The 14656-nt window shown below is 49.4% G+C and overlaps 1 protein-coding gene across 9 annotated transcripts in view; it reads left to right on the top strand.

Moving 5' to 3' along the window:
• The window catches only part of Xpnpep1 (X-prolyl aminopeptidase 1), a 58649-nt gene that overhangs the window by 14219 nt on the left and 29774 nt on the right, over window positions 1–14656 (top strand). For 7 of the 9 annotated variants that reach the window (XM_006992307.3, XM_006992309.4, XM_015985929.3 and 4 more), the window contains 5 exons: window positions 235–359; window positions 11279–11342; window positions 12463–12567; window positions 13979–14071; window positions 14336–14479. In XM_006992307.3, the coding sequence (XP_006992369.1) occupies window positions 235–359; window positions 11279–11342; window positions 12463–12567; window positions 13979–14071; window positions 14336–14479 (531 nt within the window). The remainder of the gene's footprint in view (window positions 1–234; window positions 360–11278; window positions 11343–12462; window positions 12568–13978; window positions 14072–14335; window positions 14480–14656) is intronic. The other 2 variants (XM_076563281.1, XM_076563280.1) reach the window with 1 other exon arrangement.

Here is a 14656-nt window from a genome sequence, read left to right as displayed (position 1 = left end):
GGATGAGGGAGGATGGGATGAAGGAGGATGGCATGAGGGAGGATGGGATGAGGGAGGATGGGATGAGGGAGGAGAGGAGGAGGGGAGATAGGAGGAGGGAGGATGGGATGAAGGAGGATGGGATGAGGGAGGATGGGATGTGGGAGGTACCCTCTTTTAGCTTGCTTTGAACTACTAGTCAGTTGAATTTCGGGAGCCAGGCTGGTTTTGGAACAAATTCTCCTGTTGTTGCAGACCACAGGATGGCTCCAAAGGTGACATCAGAGCTGCTTCGGCAGCTGCGACAAGCTATGAGGAACGCTGAGTATGTGGCAGAACCAATCCAGGCCTATATCATCCCGTCAGGAGATGCCCACCAGGTACCAAGTAGAGATGGCTGAAGAAAGGACCCATCACCCTCCTTGCCTTTTATCTTCCCTCAGCTCTAACATGTTTATAGAATTCTAGTTGTGAGCCCATGAGTAAGTGTGTCTTCTGGGGCCTGACACAGGAGTGGTACCTGGTTAAGACTCACTGAATGCCTGCAGCATTGACCCTGCTTCTTTGTTCCCAGGGAATTCAGCTCTTCCAGTAAATTGTGAAGAAGTCAGTGGGCAAATTAAGGGCATAAGTTCTGGATCTTTCCATTGCTGGTGTCTTCTATCCCATTGCTTCTGCCATGTTCTGACCCCATCAGAATTGTCTCTTTTGCCTCTCTGTGCTTATGCAGATGGTTCTACCCCTCTGGCATTGCTAGAAGATAGGTAGGAAGCCATCAAGGCGCTCCATCTTAGTGGTGATGAATGAACTCAGGACTGACTTGATGTAGGCAGGTCAGCAGGTGTGAGTGTCACCTGTGATGGTACTGAAGGGTTAAAGGTGGAGGGTTCTGGTTTAGTGAGAGAAGAAACAGTGTACAAAGTGCTTTTGCTCCCCATTGAGGCATCTATGTTTGTTTTTTTCCAGCCTTTGCTCATGTGCAGGGCACTACCTCAGTGGTGTGCCTCATGCCAACAGGAGAATTGTTTTCTACCTTAAGAATCAGTTAGCTGGGTGGTGGAGGCGCACGCCTTTAATCCCAGTACTTGAGGCAGAGGCAGGCGAATCTCTGAGTTCGGGCCGGCCTGGTCTATAGAATGAGTCCAGGATAGCCAGGGCTATACAGAGAAACCCTGTCTTGAAAAACCAAAAAAAGAACCACTTTAGTAATGGGGTTAAGATGTCTATGTATGGGGCGGGAGAGATGGCTCAGCAGTTAAGAACAGTTGCTGATCATCCAGCAGACTTGAGTTTGATTCTTAGTATCCATGTTGGGTAGCTCACAACTGCCTGCAACTCTAGCTCTAGGTTACCGGATACCTCTTGCCTCTGGAGGTGCCCTCATATACGTATGCATTGTCACCCACAGACACACACACATTGAAAGAAAAGGTGTGCACACGTGTCTCTTGTAAGGCAGAGAGAGTGTGTTAACTACTGTGAAGAAAACGATCAGACTGTGGAAGTGGGAGGATGGGAGAGGGTGATCATGGGGGATTTGTGAGACAAGATAGTTGAACTAGAGCCTGAAGGGTAGTGTGGGTCGTGGAAACAGGGGAGGGGAAGGGAAGGGGTTTCAGGTGAGGGTTAATAGGAACACAACCAGGGAGGCAGACAGTCTTAGAATAGTGTGGCAGTTTCCCTGGTGAAGTCTCAGGGAAGCGTAAAGTGTTAGTGTGAGTTAAGGCTGGGTTTGAGGAGTCCTCAACTGCAGGTGGCAGAAACTGCTTCCACACACCATGGACAATAAAAATGCTTTGGGAGTTTAGACCAGTGGTTCTTAACCTGTGGGTCGTGACCCCTTTCTTGACATCATGTTTTTTTCCTGGGCCAACAGGCAGGCTACAGAGCAGGGAGTATAAACTGCTAGGCTTTCATTTCCTTATCTCTTACCTTGAAGATACTAGACTGAGCCAGAGCCTTCATCCCAGGTCCAGAGTCCAGGGAGGATGAGATTGCTGGAACTCCCTGTCTTGTGCTCCCGCCCCCAACATCACGTGGCACAAATGATTGGGGTCTACTGCTAAGCTCCGACCTCTGTGTGTGGTATTTAGAAGTGCTCTCCACATGCGTTCTGAGGTGTTTGTTTCTTGTCATATGCTCTGCAAACACATCTGTGATCTAAACAGTGAAGTGAGCCGTAGTCAAACATCACACAGTCTACCAGCATAATCACTTAGAACGTGCAGTACTGCAGTGTTAGCAACATGCACACATTGTTACATGACAGATTCTAGAAGTTCTTCATCTTGCAAAGCAGATGGAAACTCTACCCATTAAAGGACCCCTCCGTTTTCCTTCCTCCCTGCTCCTGTAATCCTTCATTGTATTTCAGGTTCCAGAAGTCTGACACTTCAGAGGCTTCATGTAACCAGAATCGTGTTTGCCCTTTGTGACTAGACTGTTTTACCTAAGTGTCCTCGGGGCTCCACTGCATATGACAAGAGCTGACGCTGATAAGGGCTTTCACCCCACTCTTTCCCTTTTCCATTTGCTCTTCTCCCCTTTCCTCTCCTTAACACGTTTACTTTATTTGTGACCCGTCTCCTCCAAGGGTGGCCTAGTGCAGGAAGATTTGAGCCTCAGTGCACGTTCAGTTCAAAGTCAAAGGGCCTGGTTCAGGCTGTGTGTGTGTGCAGCTGTGTGTCTGTTTGGGTCTGTCTCTTTAGCCTGGTCTTAGCTACGCTCTGTACTGTCTGTAGAGAACACTCTCACAGCTAAGCCAACCCAAGTTTTTCCTGATGTTCTCAGTCCTGGGCGCTGTTCACGAGAATTTATCACAAAGCGGGTTTTCTCCTTCGACTCACTGAATTTAGATACTCCTGCCTCTGACATTGAATGTGACCTGATATACTCTTCAGCAGTGATAGTAAGGCTGGCCAAAGGCTGGTGCATGGTGCAGGTTTACTCAGTCCTTCGGCTTTTACTGGAATGTCATTGTTGAAAGTTTTCCCCTCCATCAGGAGGTTGAGGCTCCGACCCCAGGAAAATGTGTCCCCCAGCAGCATCCTAAAAACAACAAATCAGGCTTGGTCAGTGCTAGTCACTGTGTAGCCCAGGCTGGCCTTGAGTTAATTTTTAATTATTTCTAAGTGTGTGTGTGTGTGTGTGTGTGTGTGTGTGTGTGTGTGTGTGTGTGTGACAGTGCAGGTGCCCCCAGAGGCCAGAGGTGTCGGACCCCTGGAGCTCCAGGTACAAGAGGTTGTACTTGTGAGCTGCTCAGTGTGCATGCTGGGAATTGAACTCAGGTCCTTTGCAAGGAGCAGCAAGCACTTTAAACTGCTGAGCCATCTGTCTAGTCCCTGGCCTTGAACTCTTGATCCTCAGTCCTCTTGGCTCAGCCCCTGCACTGCTGAGATCACATGCAGCACCGCACCCAGCTGTATTCCTGGCTCTTGTCCTTCCGTCCTCCCCACCAGGCCGCTCCTGTTTTTTCATCTTTCACTGGCTTTCTTTGTTGCTGTGACTTAAGTGCCTGTCATGAGTTTGTAGGGGAGACTGAGCTTTATTTGTTTACCATTTCTGCCTGCCTGCTCAGGGCTGATACTGGACAAGTGGAGAGGCAGGTGGCTCCCATGTGGGCCTGAGGGATTGTCCGTTCAAAGGCTTGGATGTCAGATTTGCCACTTAACCGGTCACTTAGATGTTAGACTTCAGTCTCAGCTTGCCTGCAGAAAGGGGACAGTGACATGTGAGTCACAGGGCTGCTGTCAGCAAATACTTGAAGCAGCTCTGCCCCTTAGGTTTCATTGTGTGAGCTGCTTCTGTTGTTATTATCACCATTATGGAAGCTAATAAGAGTCCCCTTTGAGTAAAAAAATAGACAAGCCACAATTGGAGATGTGAACACAAATATAAAATCCCACTTGTTGTAAGGAAGGGTTTAGCCAGCACCATCCAGGAGAAATTTGTGAGGTGTGTGTCACTTTACATCTTTAGCCACACTATAAGGTAAAATATTAATTAATTATTTACTCCAGTGTATCAGAAGATTTGTCATTTTCATATATCAGTATAAAGAGTATAGATTACTTTTTATAGGAACCATTCAAATATGGTAGTTTATATTCATAAAACACCTCAATTTAAACATACGGTTTTGAGTATTTGGTCTGTATATACCTTTCATTAAATTTATAGTTGACAAAGTAGACTCACATACCCAAGTTGTTCTAAGCACACCCAAAGGTTTTCTAATAATTGAATATCTGTTTAAAATTACATTGCAGTTTGCAGGGTAGTGGTGCCTTTAATCCCAGCACTCAGGAGGCAGAGGCAGGTGCATCTTTGTGAGTTTGAGGCCAGCCTGATCTACAGAGTGAGTTCCAGGACAGCCAAGACCACGTGGAGAAACCCTATCTCGGGGTGGGTGGGGAATTACATTGCAGTTGATTAAAGTGAAGTAATACTTAATACTTAATTTTCTTTAGTGCTTAGTAGCCACACGTGGGCCAAGGCTGCTGCTGCTGTTCACTGCATAAGCTTGTCTATGTATGGACTGCATCCCTAGGTGAGAGGGACCTGCAGACAGTAGAGTAAGGAAGGCTTCCTTGAAGAAGTGCATTTAACTGGACTATGGGCAGTTAGAATTTGGATGTGAGGAGAGAGGTAGAGAGGGGAAGAGTGAGAGAAACAGACAGAGACATTCAAAAAAAAAACCATGGGCACATTTAGGTCAAGGCCATCTGTCAGTCATCCATTCCTGTTCATAACCTTGACTCCCATAGTCAGGAGTTTTTTTTTTTTTTTAGACTCTCTTATAGCCCAGGCTAGTCTCAAGCTTGGTATTGTAGCAGAGGGTAACTTTGAATGCCTGTCCTCCTGCCTGCAAGGATTACAGTGTGCCACCCACCATGTCTGGCTGAGTAAGGATTTTGGAACAGGAAAGTGACATGACCAGTGGGGTGCTATTGACTGTGGATTGGTTGGAGGAGGAAGACACAGAAGTGGAAACCTGTTGATGGGTCAGGTAGAATCCTGGAGTCTTTGTAAAGAGGGTCTGAGGCTGAGCGTTGGCCTTAGAGAGCAAGGCTTGGGAGGAGAACCAGCAGGGCCTGCTGTAAGTGTGAGCCGAGCAGGCAGGTAGCAGAGACTCTCAAGGGTAGGGTCCACGGGTGGTTAGGATGGCAGCAACAGCACTGGGTTCCTGGCTTCAGTCCCTGTGGGGCGCACTGTGCAGTTGGGGTGACTCCACTAAGTGGGGCTCTGGGTCCTTGCCAGGACTTTGAGAACAGGGAGGAAGGGCTGCTTTGTGTGTGACTTGTTCAGCAGCCTCCTCTGCAATAGAGAGGCTCTGTTCTCTGTGATCCTATTTGTTTCATTTCAGCCTGATTCAAGGTTGGTGGAATTCCTCCTAGGGGTGGAGAAGGGAGGGCGCTAGAGGAGTGAAGGGGATCTTGAATTCTGTCCTTTGTGTACTTTCCAAAATACAAATACACCCACATACTGTTCCCTAGTAGAGAGGAAACAGATGAACCCCAATGAGGGATTATGCAAGGACTTGGCACTGCGGTGGTCGGCCTCTCTCCATTCTCCATCGATTTATGGGGTTCTCTTTAATCCCAGAACAAGGCCCAGGGGAACTTTCAGTGGTAATCTGGATGTACTATCTCAGGCAGACACTGGAATTTCCAGGCATCTCCTGCTTCAAGCCAGGACAGTCACTGGATGGGGACAGGGCCAGGATTTTAGAAATCCTAATTCCTCACCCTTCTTCTCATCTGCAAGGCCCTGAGTTCTGCTCTTTGGCCTGGCTGAGTCAAAGGGTCACATTTTGTCAGGGCGAATCTGCTAATGTGAGTGTTTGGCAGCGTACGGTTCTCCTGGAAGACATGAGTCAGATTTTCCTAAACTCTTTGCATTTTTATCCATGCCTCCTGAAATCAGCCTCCTGTTTTTTTTTTGTTCCTTAAACTTAATCCAGGGGCAGAGTCGTGATTTTACCCACTAGTTTGTTAGAGCCAGTGTCTGTGGTGGGTAATTCATCGTGTAGCTTTAGGGGCCTGGCACCGTGAAGTCTTAAGTCTCCATCCTGGTTGATGAGAGACCTGACCTGGGCTCCTTCATCTGTGGTACCACCTTTCTAGCTAGCACAGAGAGAAAGAGTGTGGAGAGAACATATTTATTTTAACTCTTGACCCAGCCATCCCTTCCTATCATGTGACTTACCTAGTAGCAGTGGGGCCTGGGAAATGAAGTTCCAGCTGGGCGGCCACCATCCAGTGACCTGTCTCCACTACAGCAGGAGTGCTAGTCTTTCCTCACATTGACTCCGTTCCTTTAGGGGGGAGTGCCAAAGCCAGGGCATTAATGACGTCAGTGTTTGGGCACAAGGAGCTCATGTCTCTGTTCACAAAAACACGTGGTATTTTCTGTGTGTAGACATCCAAACGTTCAGGTTCACTTTTGTTGAGAACTGTATGTTTGAGGCATGTTCCAGATACGTGGCTTATAGGAGTGCAGGGTCAGGGAGGAGGGAGATGTGTCTCCAGTGTGGGATGTAATAACGTTCATCTTGCTTGTCCTGGCATTCAAGCATTAGTTGTCCTTGCCCTGTTCCATGTGCATGTGGCCATGTGACGGCTCTTCTTAAAACTCAGCACTAGTTACCACCCTGTCCTCAACCTTAGTGTTTCTCTAGAACTTGCAGGGTGGAGTGCAAGCCTTTCAGGAAGACGTTTGGGCCTCTGACCGTGTCTTCAGACTGTTCCCAGAATCCTCTGCTGCTGCCTCTGTTGTCAGGCCATTGGCTGGCAGCCCCAGGCCGTTTGTCTCTTGCTTCCGGCCTTCTCTAGCTTTGCCCTCTGGGTTGTCCTCTCCGTCCTCCTCACCTGTCCCTGGTGGCCCAGGTTAAACCTCTGAGTGTGGCCTTTGGGTTTAAGGCAACCTTGAAGCCAGAGCAAGCTTTGGACTGCATATTTGGCGTACCCCGTGTGGCTGTAGCTCATGTCTCTTGGGTGCCTGTCCCCTGGCCAGAGAGCTGACCGAGAAGCCTGGTCAGGCCCCGTCTGGCTCGCCGCCTGACGCAGAGGAGCGGGTGCTGCTCCTTGTTGGTGCTGAGCACCAGCTCATACCCAGCCCTGCAGTGTGGGCATCGTCTTCTCCCCATTTCACAGATGAGCAAGCTGAGCCCAAGGTTTATCCAGCTAGTAAGCTGAGTTCCAGGCTTGGTCATAGGCTTGAGCTGTCGATTGTGTGGTTATTGAAGGTTGAGGACTCTGGGGGCATACTTGTATTCCTTGTTCCTTCTGAGTTTGTACTGTATGGATTATACATGGTTAAAAATAGGAAATTGCTTGACAGTGCAGCGAGGATGAGGGCTTTTAAGAGTCAGGCCCGAGTTCAAATCTTCTCTCTACCATTTGCCATGTGGTCCCTTGAGTGGAAGGGAGTAATTGACTTCTGTGAGCTTCAGGTTGATTTTTCCATCTGTAGCTGGGGGAGGTGGTTCCTTCTAGACCTGCTGTGGTATTAGAAGTGGAGGAAATTAATATAGTCATTGGCAACAAATGGGAATCGCGCCAAATACCTCAGCCACTGTTGTTTGTCACCATCATCCGAGACTCACAGATGTGGGGACCTCTGCAAGCTGGACTTGGTAGGGAAGCATTGTGGTAGAGGGGTTTTGGAGCTGGATTTTGAGAGATGACTGAGGGTCTTTTTGTAGTTTGTAGGTGTGCTTTATATTGTTTGAGTTAGACGCCAACATCTAACAATGGGGAGGTTTCTCATGAACACCCGCCTGTCTCGTTTTCCCGAGTGCCGAGGGCTGCAGCCCAGCATGGCGGCAGTGAGAGTGAGGGAGCAGCTGCTGCCTGCAGACGATAACCCCTTGTCCTGCCTGCGGGCCGCCTGCCTGCCTGCGGGCCGCCTGCCTGCCTGCGGGCCGCCTGCCTGCCTGCGGGCCGCCTGTGCTGTAAGCACTCGGGTTGAGGAATCCCTCCAGCCTTTCCCTGTCTCCTGTCACTGCTCTGACAAGTCAAACAGCACAGATGTGTTCCCTCACAGCTCCAAGGTCTCCAGGTCTGTAGTGGAGCAGCAGGGCTGTGTCACTTCTGGAGGCTTCAGGGAGGCTCCCCTTCCTTGGTCTCCTGGCTCATGGTCTCTTCCTCCATTTTTGTAGAGATGGGTAAGGTTTTGTGGGCAGAGGGAGAAAGACCGGCATTTATTCTGCACATGTTGGCTGGGGACCCACTGCATGGTCCCTGTTCTGTGCACAGGGACAGCTGTGACCGCTTTGATCTTGAGGGACACTCTGGGGGAGGCGTGAAGGACCTATGTGGCATAAGTATAAAGTGTTCCTTGAGAGAAAGTGGCTTCTATACAGTGTTCGAAGTGAATGGGTGGCTGTGTTGTCTGGTAGTTCGGGCAGTCTCTTCGTGATGACCTTCAACCCAGATGCACAGATGAGAAGGCACTGGTTAGAGTGGGGTTGGGGTCTCAGGGGACAACAGGGCTTGGTCAGGTGGTACTCGGGGACTGGGCTGGGATTTGCATTGGATCTTAAACATGACAGGCAGCCATCAGAGAGTTTGAAGGAAAGTGGTAATAAGATGTGCTAATACTAAAAATATCCATGTGCTTGAAACTCTGTGTCTGAAGTGTGGGTTTCAGGGCAGTGTTCAGGTGGAAATGGCCAGGCTTGGGCCCGAGTCCTCTTAGGAGAAATGCAGAGAAGTGGGAAATTCGGCAAGAAAAGCCAGCGGGTGTGTCTGCTTCTTTGCGTCTTTCCCTTAGCCTGCTCCGGGAAGAATGTTCCTGGGCCCTGCCAGCGTCCTGACTGGGGGAGAGCCCAGGCCAGGACTCGGCCTGTCTGGCCTCCTTAGCCTGCAGTGTGGAGGTGATGCTGCTGCCAGTCTCACTGGCGGTGTCCTTCTGGCTTGCTGACCGCTTAGGTCATGTTTGGTTCTTGCCCCAGGCCTTGTCTGGGTCCCAGGCTAGACATGCTCATCTGCTGGAGAAATCTGTCCCCTGCTTTCTGCTGGGGCTGGATGGAACCTGTGGTCTGCCCCCGCCCCCAGGCTTGCCCACAGAGTAATGGGGCCGGGCACATTGGAGACATGTGTCTCTGAGAGAGATCTGGGGTCATTAGCACTGTTAGGGCATCCTCACTCTGCCCTCCCTGGTAGGAGGCCACATCCAGGGAGCCATGTTGTCGGTTGAGAGCGTCCTTGCTGAGAGGATGAGTTACTTCTGTTAGCTTTGTTGCCCTGGCTCCTCAGATGCTTTCTCAGGAAGATGTCTCCTGTGTACATGCACCGCTTCCAGACGTCTGCTGAGGCCAACTCCGTATCCTGTCTGTCCTTCCCAACAGGCATAGGAGAGATGTTGTTTTTATCCTCTCCAGCTCCTTTCTCCTTAACATTTTTTAAAATTTATTTTGAGACAGTTGTTTTTTAATTAAAATTTTATTTTATTAAGCTGCCCAGCTGTCCTTGGACTTGCTCTGTAGTCCCAGCAGGCCTTAAACTTGAGATCTTCCTGCCTCAACCTCCTGAGCAGCTGATAGAGGCCTGTGCCACAGGGCCTGGTGCTCCCCTGCCTCTGCCTCCCAAGTGCTGGGATTAAAGGCGTGCGCCACCACTGCCCGGCCAGATTTTCTCTTTGAACTTTAGTGTATTAGTTAATTGTCTGGCTAAAATTGTCGTTAAATATCTGACAAAAGCTACTAACTGTAATTGGATGATTCTCTCCCGCCTGCCAGTTTCTGAATAACCAGAGGCTAAATATTACTTAAAAATGCTTAGCTAGTAGCTCAGGCTTATTACTAGCTAGCTCTTACACTTAAATTAACCCATAATTCTTATTTATGTTTAGCCACATGGCTTGGTACCTTTTCTCAGTACAGCATTCTCATCTTGCTTCCTCTGCATCTGGCTGGAGACTCAACTCCGCCCTCCTCCTTCCCATTATTCTCAGTTTGGCTTTCCTGCCTAACTTCCTGCCCAGCTACCAGCCTGTCAGCTTTTTATTAACCAATGAGAGCAACACATATTCACAGCGTACAGAAGAACCATATGGGAGGAAGGGTTTGAGGATACACTCCATCATGGCAGGAAAGGCTTGGCCGCAGGAGCATGGTACATAGATAGAGACAGCACTTACGGAAGGGTTTGAGGATACACTCCGTCATGGCAGGAAAGGCGTGGCCACTGGGACATGAGGTAGCTGGTCACATGGCATCCACAGCTGGGAGGCAGAGAGAGATAATGCTGGTGTTCAGCACACTTTCTCCTTTCTCTTCAGTCTGGGGCTGCAGCCTACGGAACGGTACCACGCACAGTTAGGGTGGGTTAGTCTTCCTTAATTAGCCTAATCTTACTCCTCCCTCTGCTAGGTGAGTCTGGATGCTCTGAGGGACAGTGTTAGCCATCACTCAGTTTTCTTGCTTGCTATTGATCTTATCCTAACGAGTCCTGAGGATGAGATACTTTGTGGTAGAAGGTAGCCTGGCACAGGCTTCAAAGTGGAGGTTCTGGGGCTGACAGCGCAGGTTCAAATCCTATTTACTTTGCACTATTTACTTTGTACAAGTTACATGAACACTACTTCCCTGGCTGCCATGTGGTGGTTTCTCACACCTCCTGCCCTCCCCCTTCCCTCACCGAGGCAGGGGGATTATCAGTGGGTGGGGCCTGTTTTTGCTGGAGCCCCTTGGATTGGAGGAAGTGCTTCTTCTGATTGCCTCACAGGAAGGGGAGGGCCTGTGTGGGAGACTGACTCCACCGTGGAGGGGACACAGACAGGGTGTTCAGAAAGTACCAGCGTCTAATGAGAGACTTGTTAAAACAGAAATGTAGCTCCAGTTTTCAGAAAAATAACAGACGCCCACAATGTCAGGCATGGGAGGAGAAGGCGCCCAGGGTTTGCAGGATCTCGTTGAGGAGAGCGCTTGGGAACCAGTTCTCTGTGCTTGCTGTGTTCCCCGGGGGCTGGGGAGCTAAGAGCACTGACTCCCGCAGCCTTCGGTTGGCCTTTCAGAGTGCGTGCTAACTTGTTGTTGTTCTGCTTTTGGAGGCGGGCGCTTGCTGTGTAACCCGGGCTGGCATCAAACTTGAGATCCTTTTGCCTCAGTGCTGGGATTACAGGTGTGGCCCCCATGCCTGGCTAGTTTTAAAAAAGGTGTTTGGTTTGATTTTCTACCTGTACATTTGGCTCCATGAGCAAAGGTACCAAGAATCCTCCAGTCTTTGTAATACCCACGGGCTCTAGCACAGGGCATGAACAGTGGAGGGTCAACTCGCACCTTTTTTTTTTCCAGAGTGAGTACATTGCTCCCTGTGACTGTCGGAGGGCTTTTGTCTCTGGATTCGATGGCTCTGCAGGTGAGTCACTGAATTTAGTGTTTTTCCGTTGTCTTTGTTTGTTTGTGTTCCCCTCCCAAAGTAACAGAACTGTGTTTCAGCCTGTGCTGTAGAACCAAAAATAAAATGCAAACTGGACGTGCCCAGCTGAGCCTGTGCAGGATGGTGTGTGTGGGTTCCAGTTTCCCTGGCTCATCAGTGTCACCTTTTAGTGACCCTCTGTTCTTTTCTGTGTCTTTTCTGTTTCGAACAAAGCAAAACAACCTTCTAGTATAAGGAACAGTTTTGAGCTTTGTGTTGCTTATGACATACACAGAAAAAGTAGCATTAGTTCAACTGAGCATAGCTGTCTAGGTGGTGCCCCAGACGTGCACTGCGAGCTCACTAGCTTTCTGTGAAGTTCTCTGAGGACTGTTGGCTTCTCTGTTTTCAGTGGTGTAGGTGACAGTGGGTACTGGTGAGCTCCCTTGGTGTCAGGTTCTAACTTTTCCAAAGCTGTTACAGCCTTGACTTTTTGGGTGGTTTCCCCTTTGGGCTCCTATCCCTTAGCAAGCTGGATGAGGTGGGAGCCCCTCTCAACTTGTGGTTCACCTCTGCTTCCTTTGGCTTAAGTGCTTGTGTTGGTTGGCACATTTAGGTTGGTTTTGGCCGTCACCTCTGCTGAAAGCCCCAAGGTCTGCCAGGTCTGTGGGAACTAAGGGTGAATAGAGGTGGGAGGCATGGACTTCCTGCTGGTGCCTGCTGAGTTACTGTGGACACGTATGGTCCGGGTTGCTGCTTCTGGGGAGAGGTGAAGCAGCTCTTTAGGGTGTCTGTTGGGGCAGAGGAACCTTCCCCACCCTGTCTTGTTGGTTATGAGATTTGGCTATATGGTCCTCTGTTCCAGCCTTAACTCAGGCTGCATGTGCTCAGAGACCAGCGTCCTGGTAGTCTAGGCCTCACAACTGCTTCCTCCAGAGTCTGATCCGCAGTTGCCACGGCATCATTCTCTTACCCGGAGGCGGTTGCCTTGGAGTCTAGGACCCCTCTGCCCCAGTGAGAGCAGGTGCTCCTCCCTTCCCTGGCAGCTGCCTGCTACCATGTTTTTCACAGATTGTCAGTGCTGGTCAGAAACTTTTCTTTTCTTGCTTCTTTGCTCTAGGCACAGCCATCATCACGGAGGAGCATGCAGCCATGTGGACTGATGGGCGCTACTTTCTCCAAGCTGCCAAGCAGATGGACAACAACTGGACTCTCATGAAGATGGGTGGGTAGAAGCATAGACCAACCTGCCTTAGGTAATTGGCTTGGTCTGGGCAGGGGTGGAATGCTTCCGGCATCTAGGATCTTAATGTTCTCCCTGACATTTCGGATCCTTTGAAAAGCCAAGGAAAACCAAAAAGTGGTATGCCTCTGTATACACACTATTGCATACTCACTTTTGGAGGATCCCAGGTTCATTTTGCTGATAGAAAGCTGCCTTTGGGCTCCCCAAACTGAAGCTGCCAGGTCTGGTAGCACTATGGAGTAGAGCAGTAGAAGACTGAGTCCCATCAGGCTATTGAAGTGGGAATATGTCAGCTGCATGGCATGGGTGGATCCCTAGCCCTCCTGAGCGCTGTTCTCATTTGTTATCTACCTTTCCTCAGGTGTGCCACTGTGTGGGGAGGTTCTGGAGGGCGAGTCACTGCCCATGAGTGACTCAGCCCCAAGGTTTCGCCAAAGATCTGTCTGCTAGGAAATGATGTGACTTCATCCTACAGAAGTTATCAGGAGTTCCAAGAAAAACTTTGTTAATAAAGTGGCTTATTTAGTGGTTTGTTTAAAAAAAAAAAAGGGAAAGAATCAAATAGCAAAATTAAACTTCATGCCAGCCTACAGCTTTTAAGAACTGTTAAGTCATGAGCTTTATAAACCTTTGAGCTCTGTCTGTCAGAAGTCAGCAGAGAAACTCGTCAGAATGCACAAGCTTTTACTCTGAATAGACATGCATGGTGCCAGGATATTAATTATTTAGCAAAAATCTCATTGGCTTAAAAAACTATATCCCATACAGGCAATGGTGGCGCATACCTTTAATTCCAGCACTTGGGAGGGAGAGCCAGGTGGATCTCTGTGAGTTTGAGACCAGCCTGGTCTACAGAGAGAGATCTAGGACAGGCACCAAAACTACACAGAGAAACCCCGTCTTGACCTACCGATGCATTTTGCCAGCCCCCCACCTTTATGTTTTGAGACAGGATCTCTGTAAAGGTGAAGTTCATCTATTCTGCTAGGCTAGAAGTCCAGTAAGTTTCAGGGATGTCCTCTCTCCCTACCAGTGCCTGGAAACAATAAAACAGAACAAAACAAAACAAAACAAAACAAAACCCATATCCCAAAGATACTGGCTTGATTAAAGAAAAACTGGCTTATTGAAATAAGTTCTTTCTCTTTGGTGGTTGTTTAGTTCCTATCATAGTGTTGTAGAAATTAGAGGCTGTCCACTATTGTGGTTGGGAGTCCCAGGGCTGCAGCAGGCTCCTAGGTATCCCTCTTGGAATCCCAAGAAAGATTTCTTTGTGGCCAAGACTTAGGCTCAGTCCTTTCGTCAGAGGCTGGCTGTGGGCAGGGCGCTTTGCTCTGTGCTCTTGACCTTGTAGGGGAAGGGTGGGCATTTAGCAATTCTGTCCTCCTAGGTTTGAAGGACACACCAACTCAGGAGGACTGGCTGGTGAGTGTGCTTCCGGAAGGATCCAGGGTTGGTGTAGACCCACTCATCATTCCCACAGGTGAGTGACTTAGTCCTTCCAGCCCGCTAGACTTCTCTGCATACTCCTTGCTTGCTATTTGGATCTGGGGCATCTGGGGCTCAATATGACTTGACGTCACAGTGAAGACTCAGCTGGAGGACATTTCTGGGACAGAGGCAGGGGAGGCCATGGTGCATGCCTGGCACCGGGGAATGCCTTCCAGAAGGGCCTGGCCAAGGTCCTGCTGTTTGCCTTAGAAGAAATAGATATTTGTTTCATGGCTGACCATGTGTTTTTCTTCAGATTACTGGAAGAAGATGGCCAAGGTACTTCGAAGTGCTGGGCACCACCTTGTACCCGTGAAAGAGAACCTTGTGGACAAAATCTGGACAGACCGGCCAGAGCGCCCCTGCAAGCCCCTCCTCACACTGGGCCTTGATTATACAGGTCAGAGCCACACCTACGACCCTGGGACCCCTGGCTTGCCAGCCCGTCTTGGCAAAGGTCATATTAAAGACCCTGTCATGGAGTTGGCCGACCACATCGTATGTAGCCTTGTCTCCAGCACAGGCCTTTGACATGACCATGGAGTGTGCCTCACCTGGTGGCGAGGACCATTTGACA

The sequence above is a fragment of the Peromyscus maniculatus genome, chromosome 1 (assembly GCF_049852395.1).
Source record: "Peromyscus maniculatus bairdii isolate BWxNUB_F1_BW_parent chromosome 1, HU_Pman_BW_mat_3.1, whole genome shotgun sequence".
In the NCBI taxonomy this organism is placed as follows: Eukaryota; Metazoa; Chordata; class Mammalia; order Rodentia; family Cricetidae; genus Peromyscus; species Peromyscus maniculatus.
Note: the sequence above shows the minus strand (reverse complement) of the source record. Positions and strands in the feature narration are given on the sequence as shown.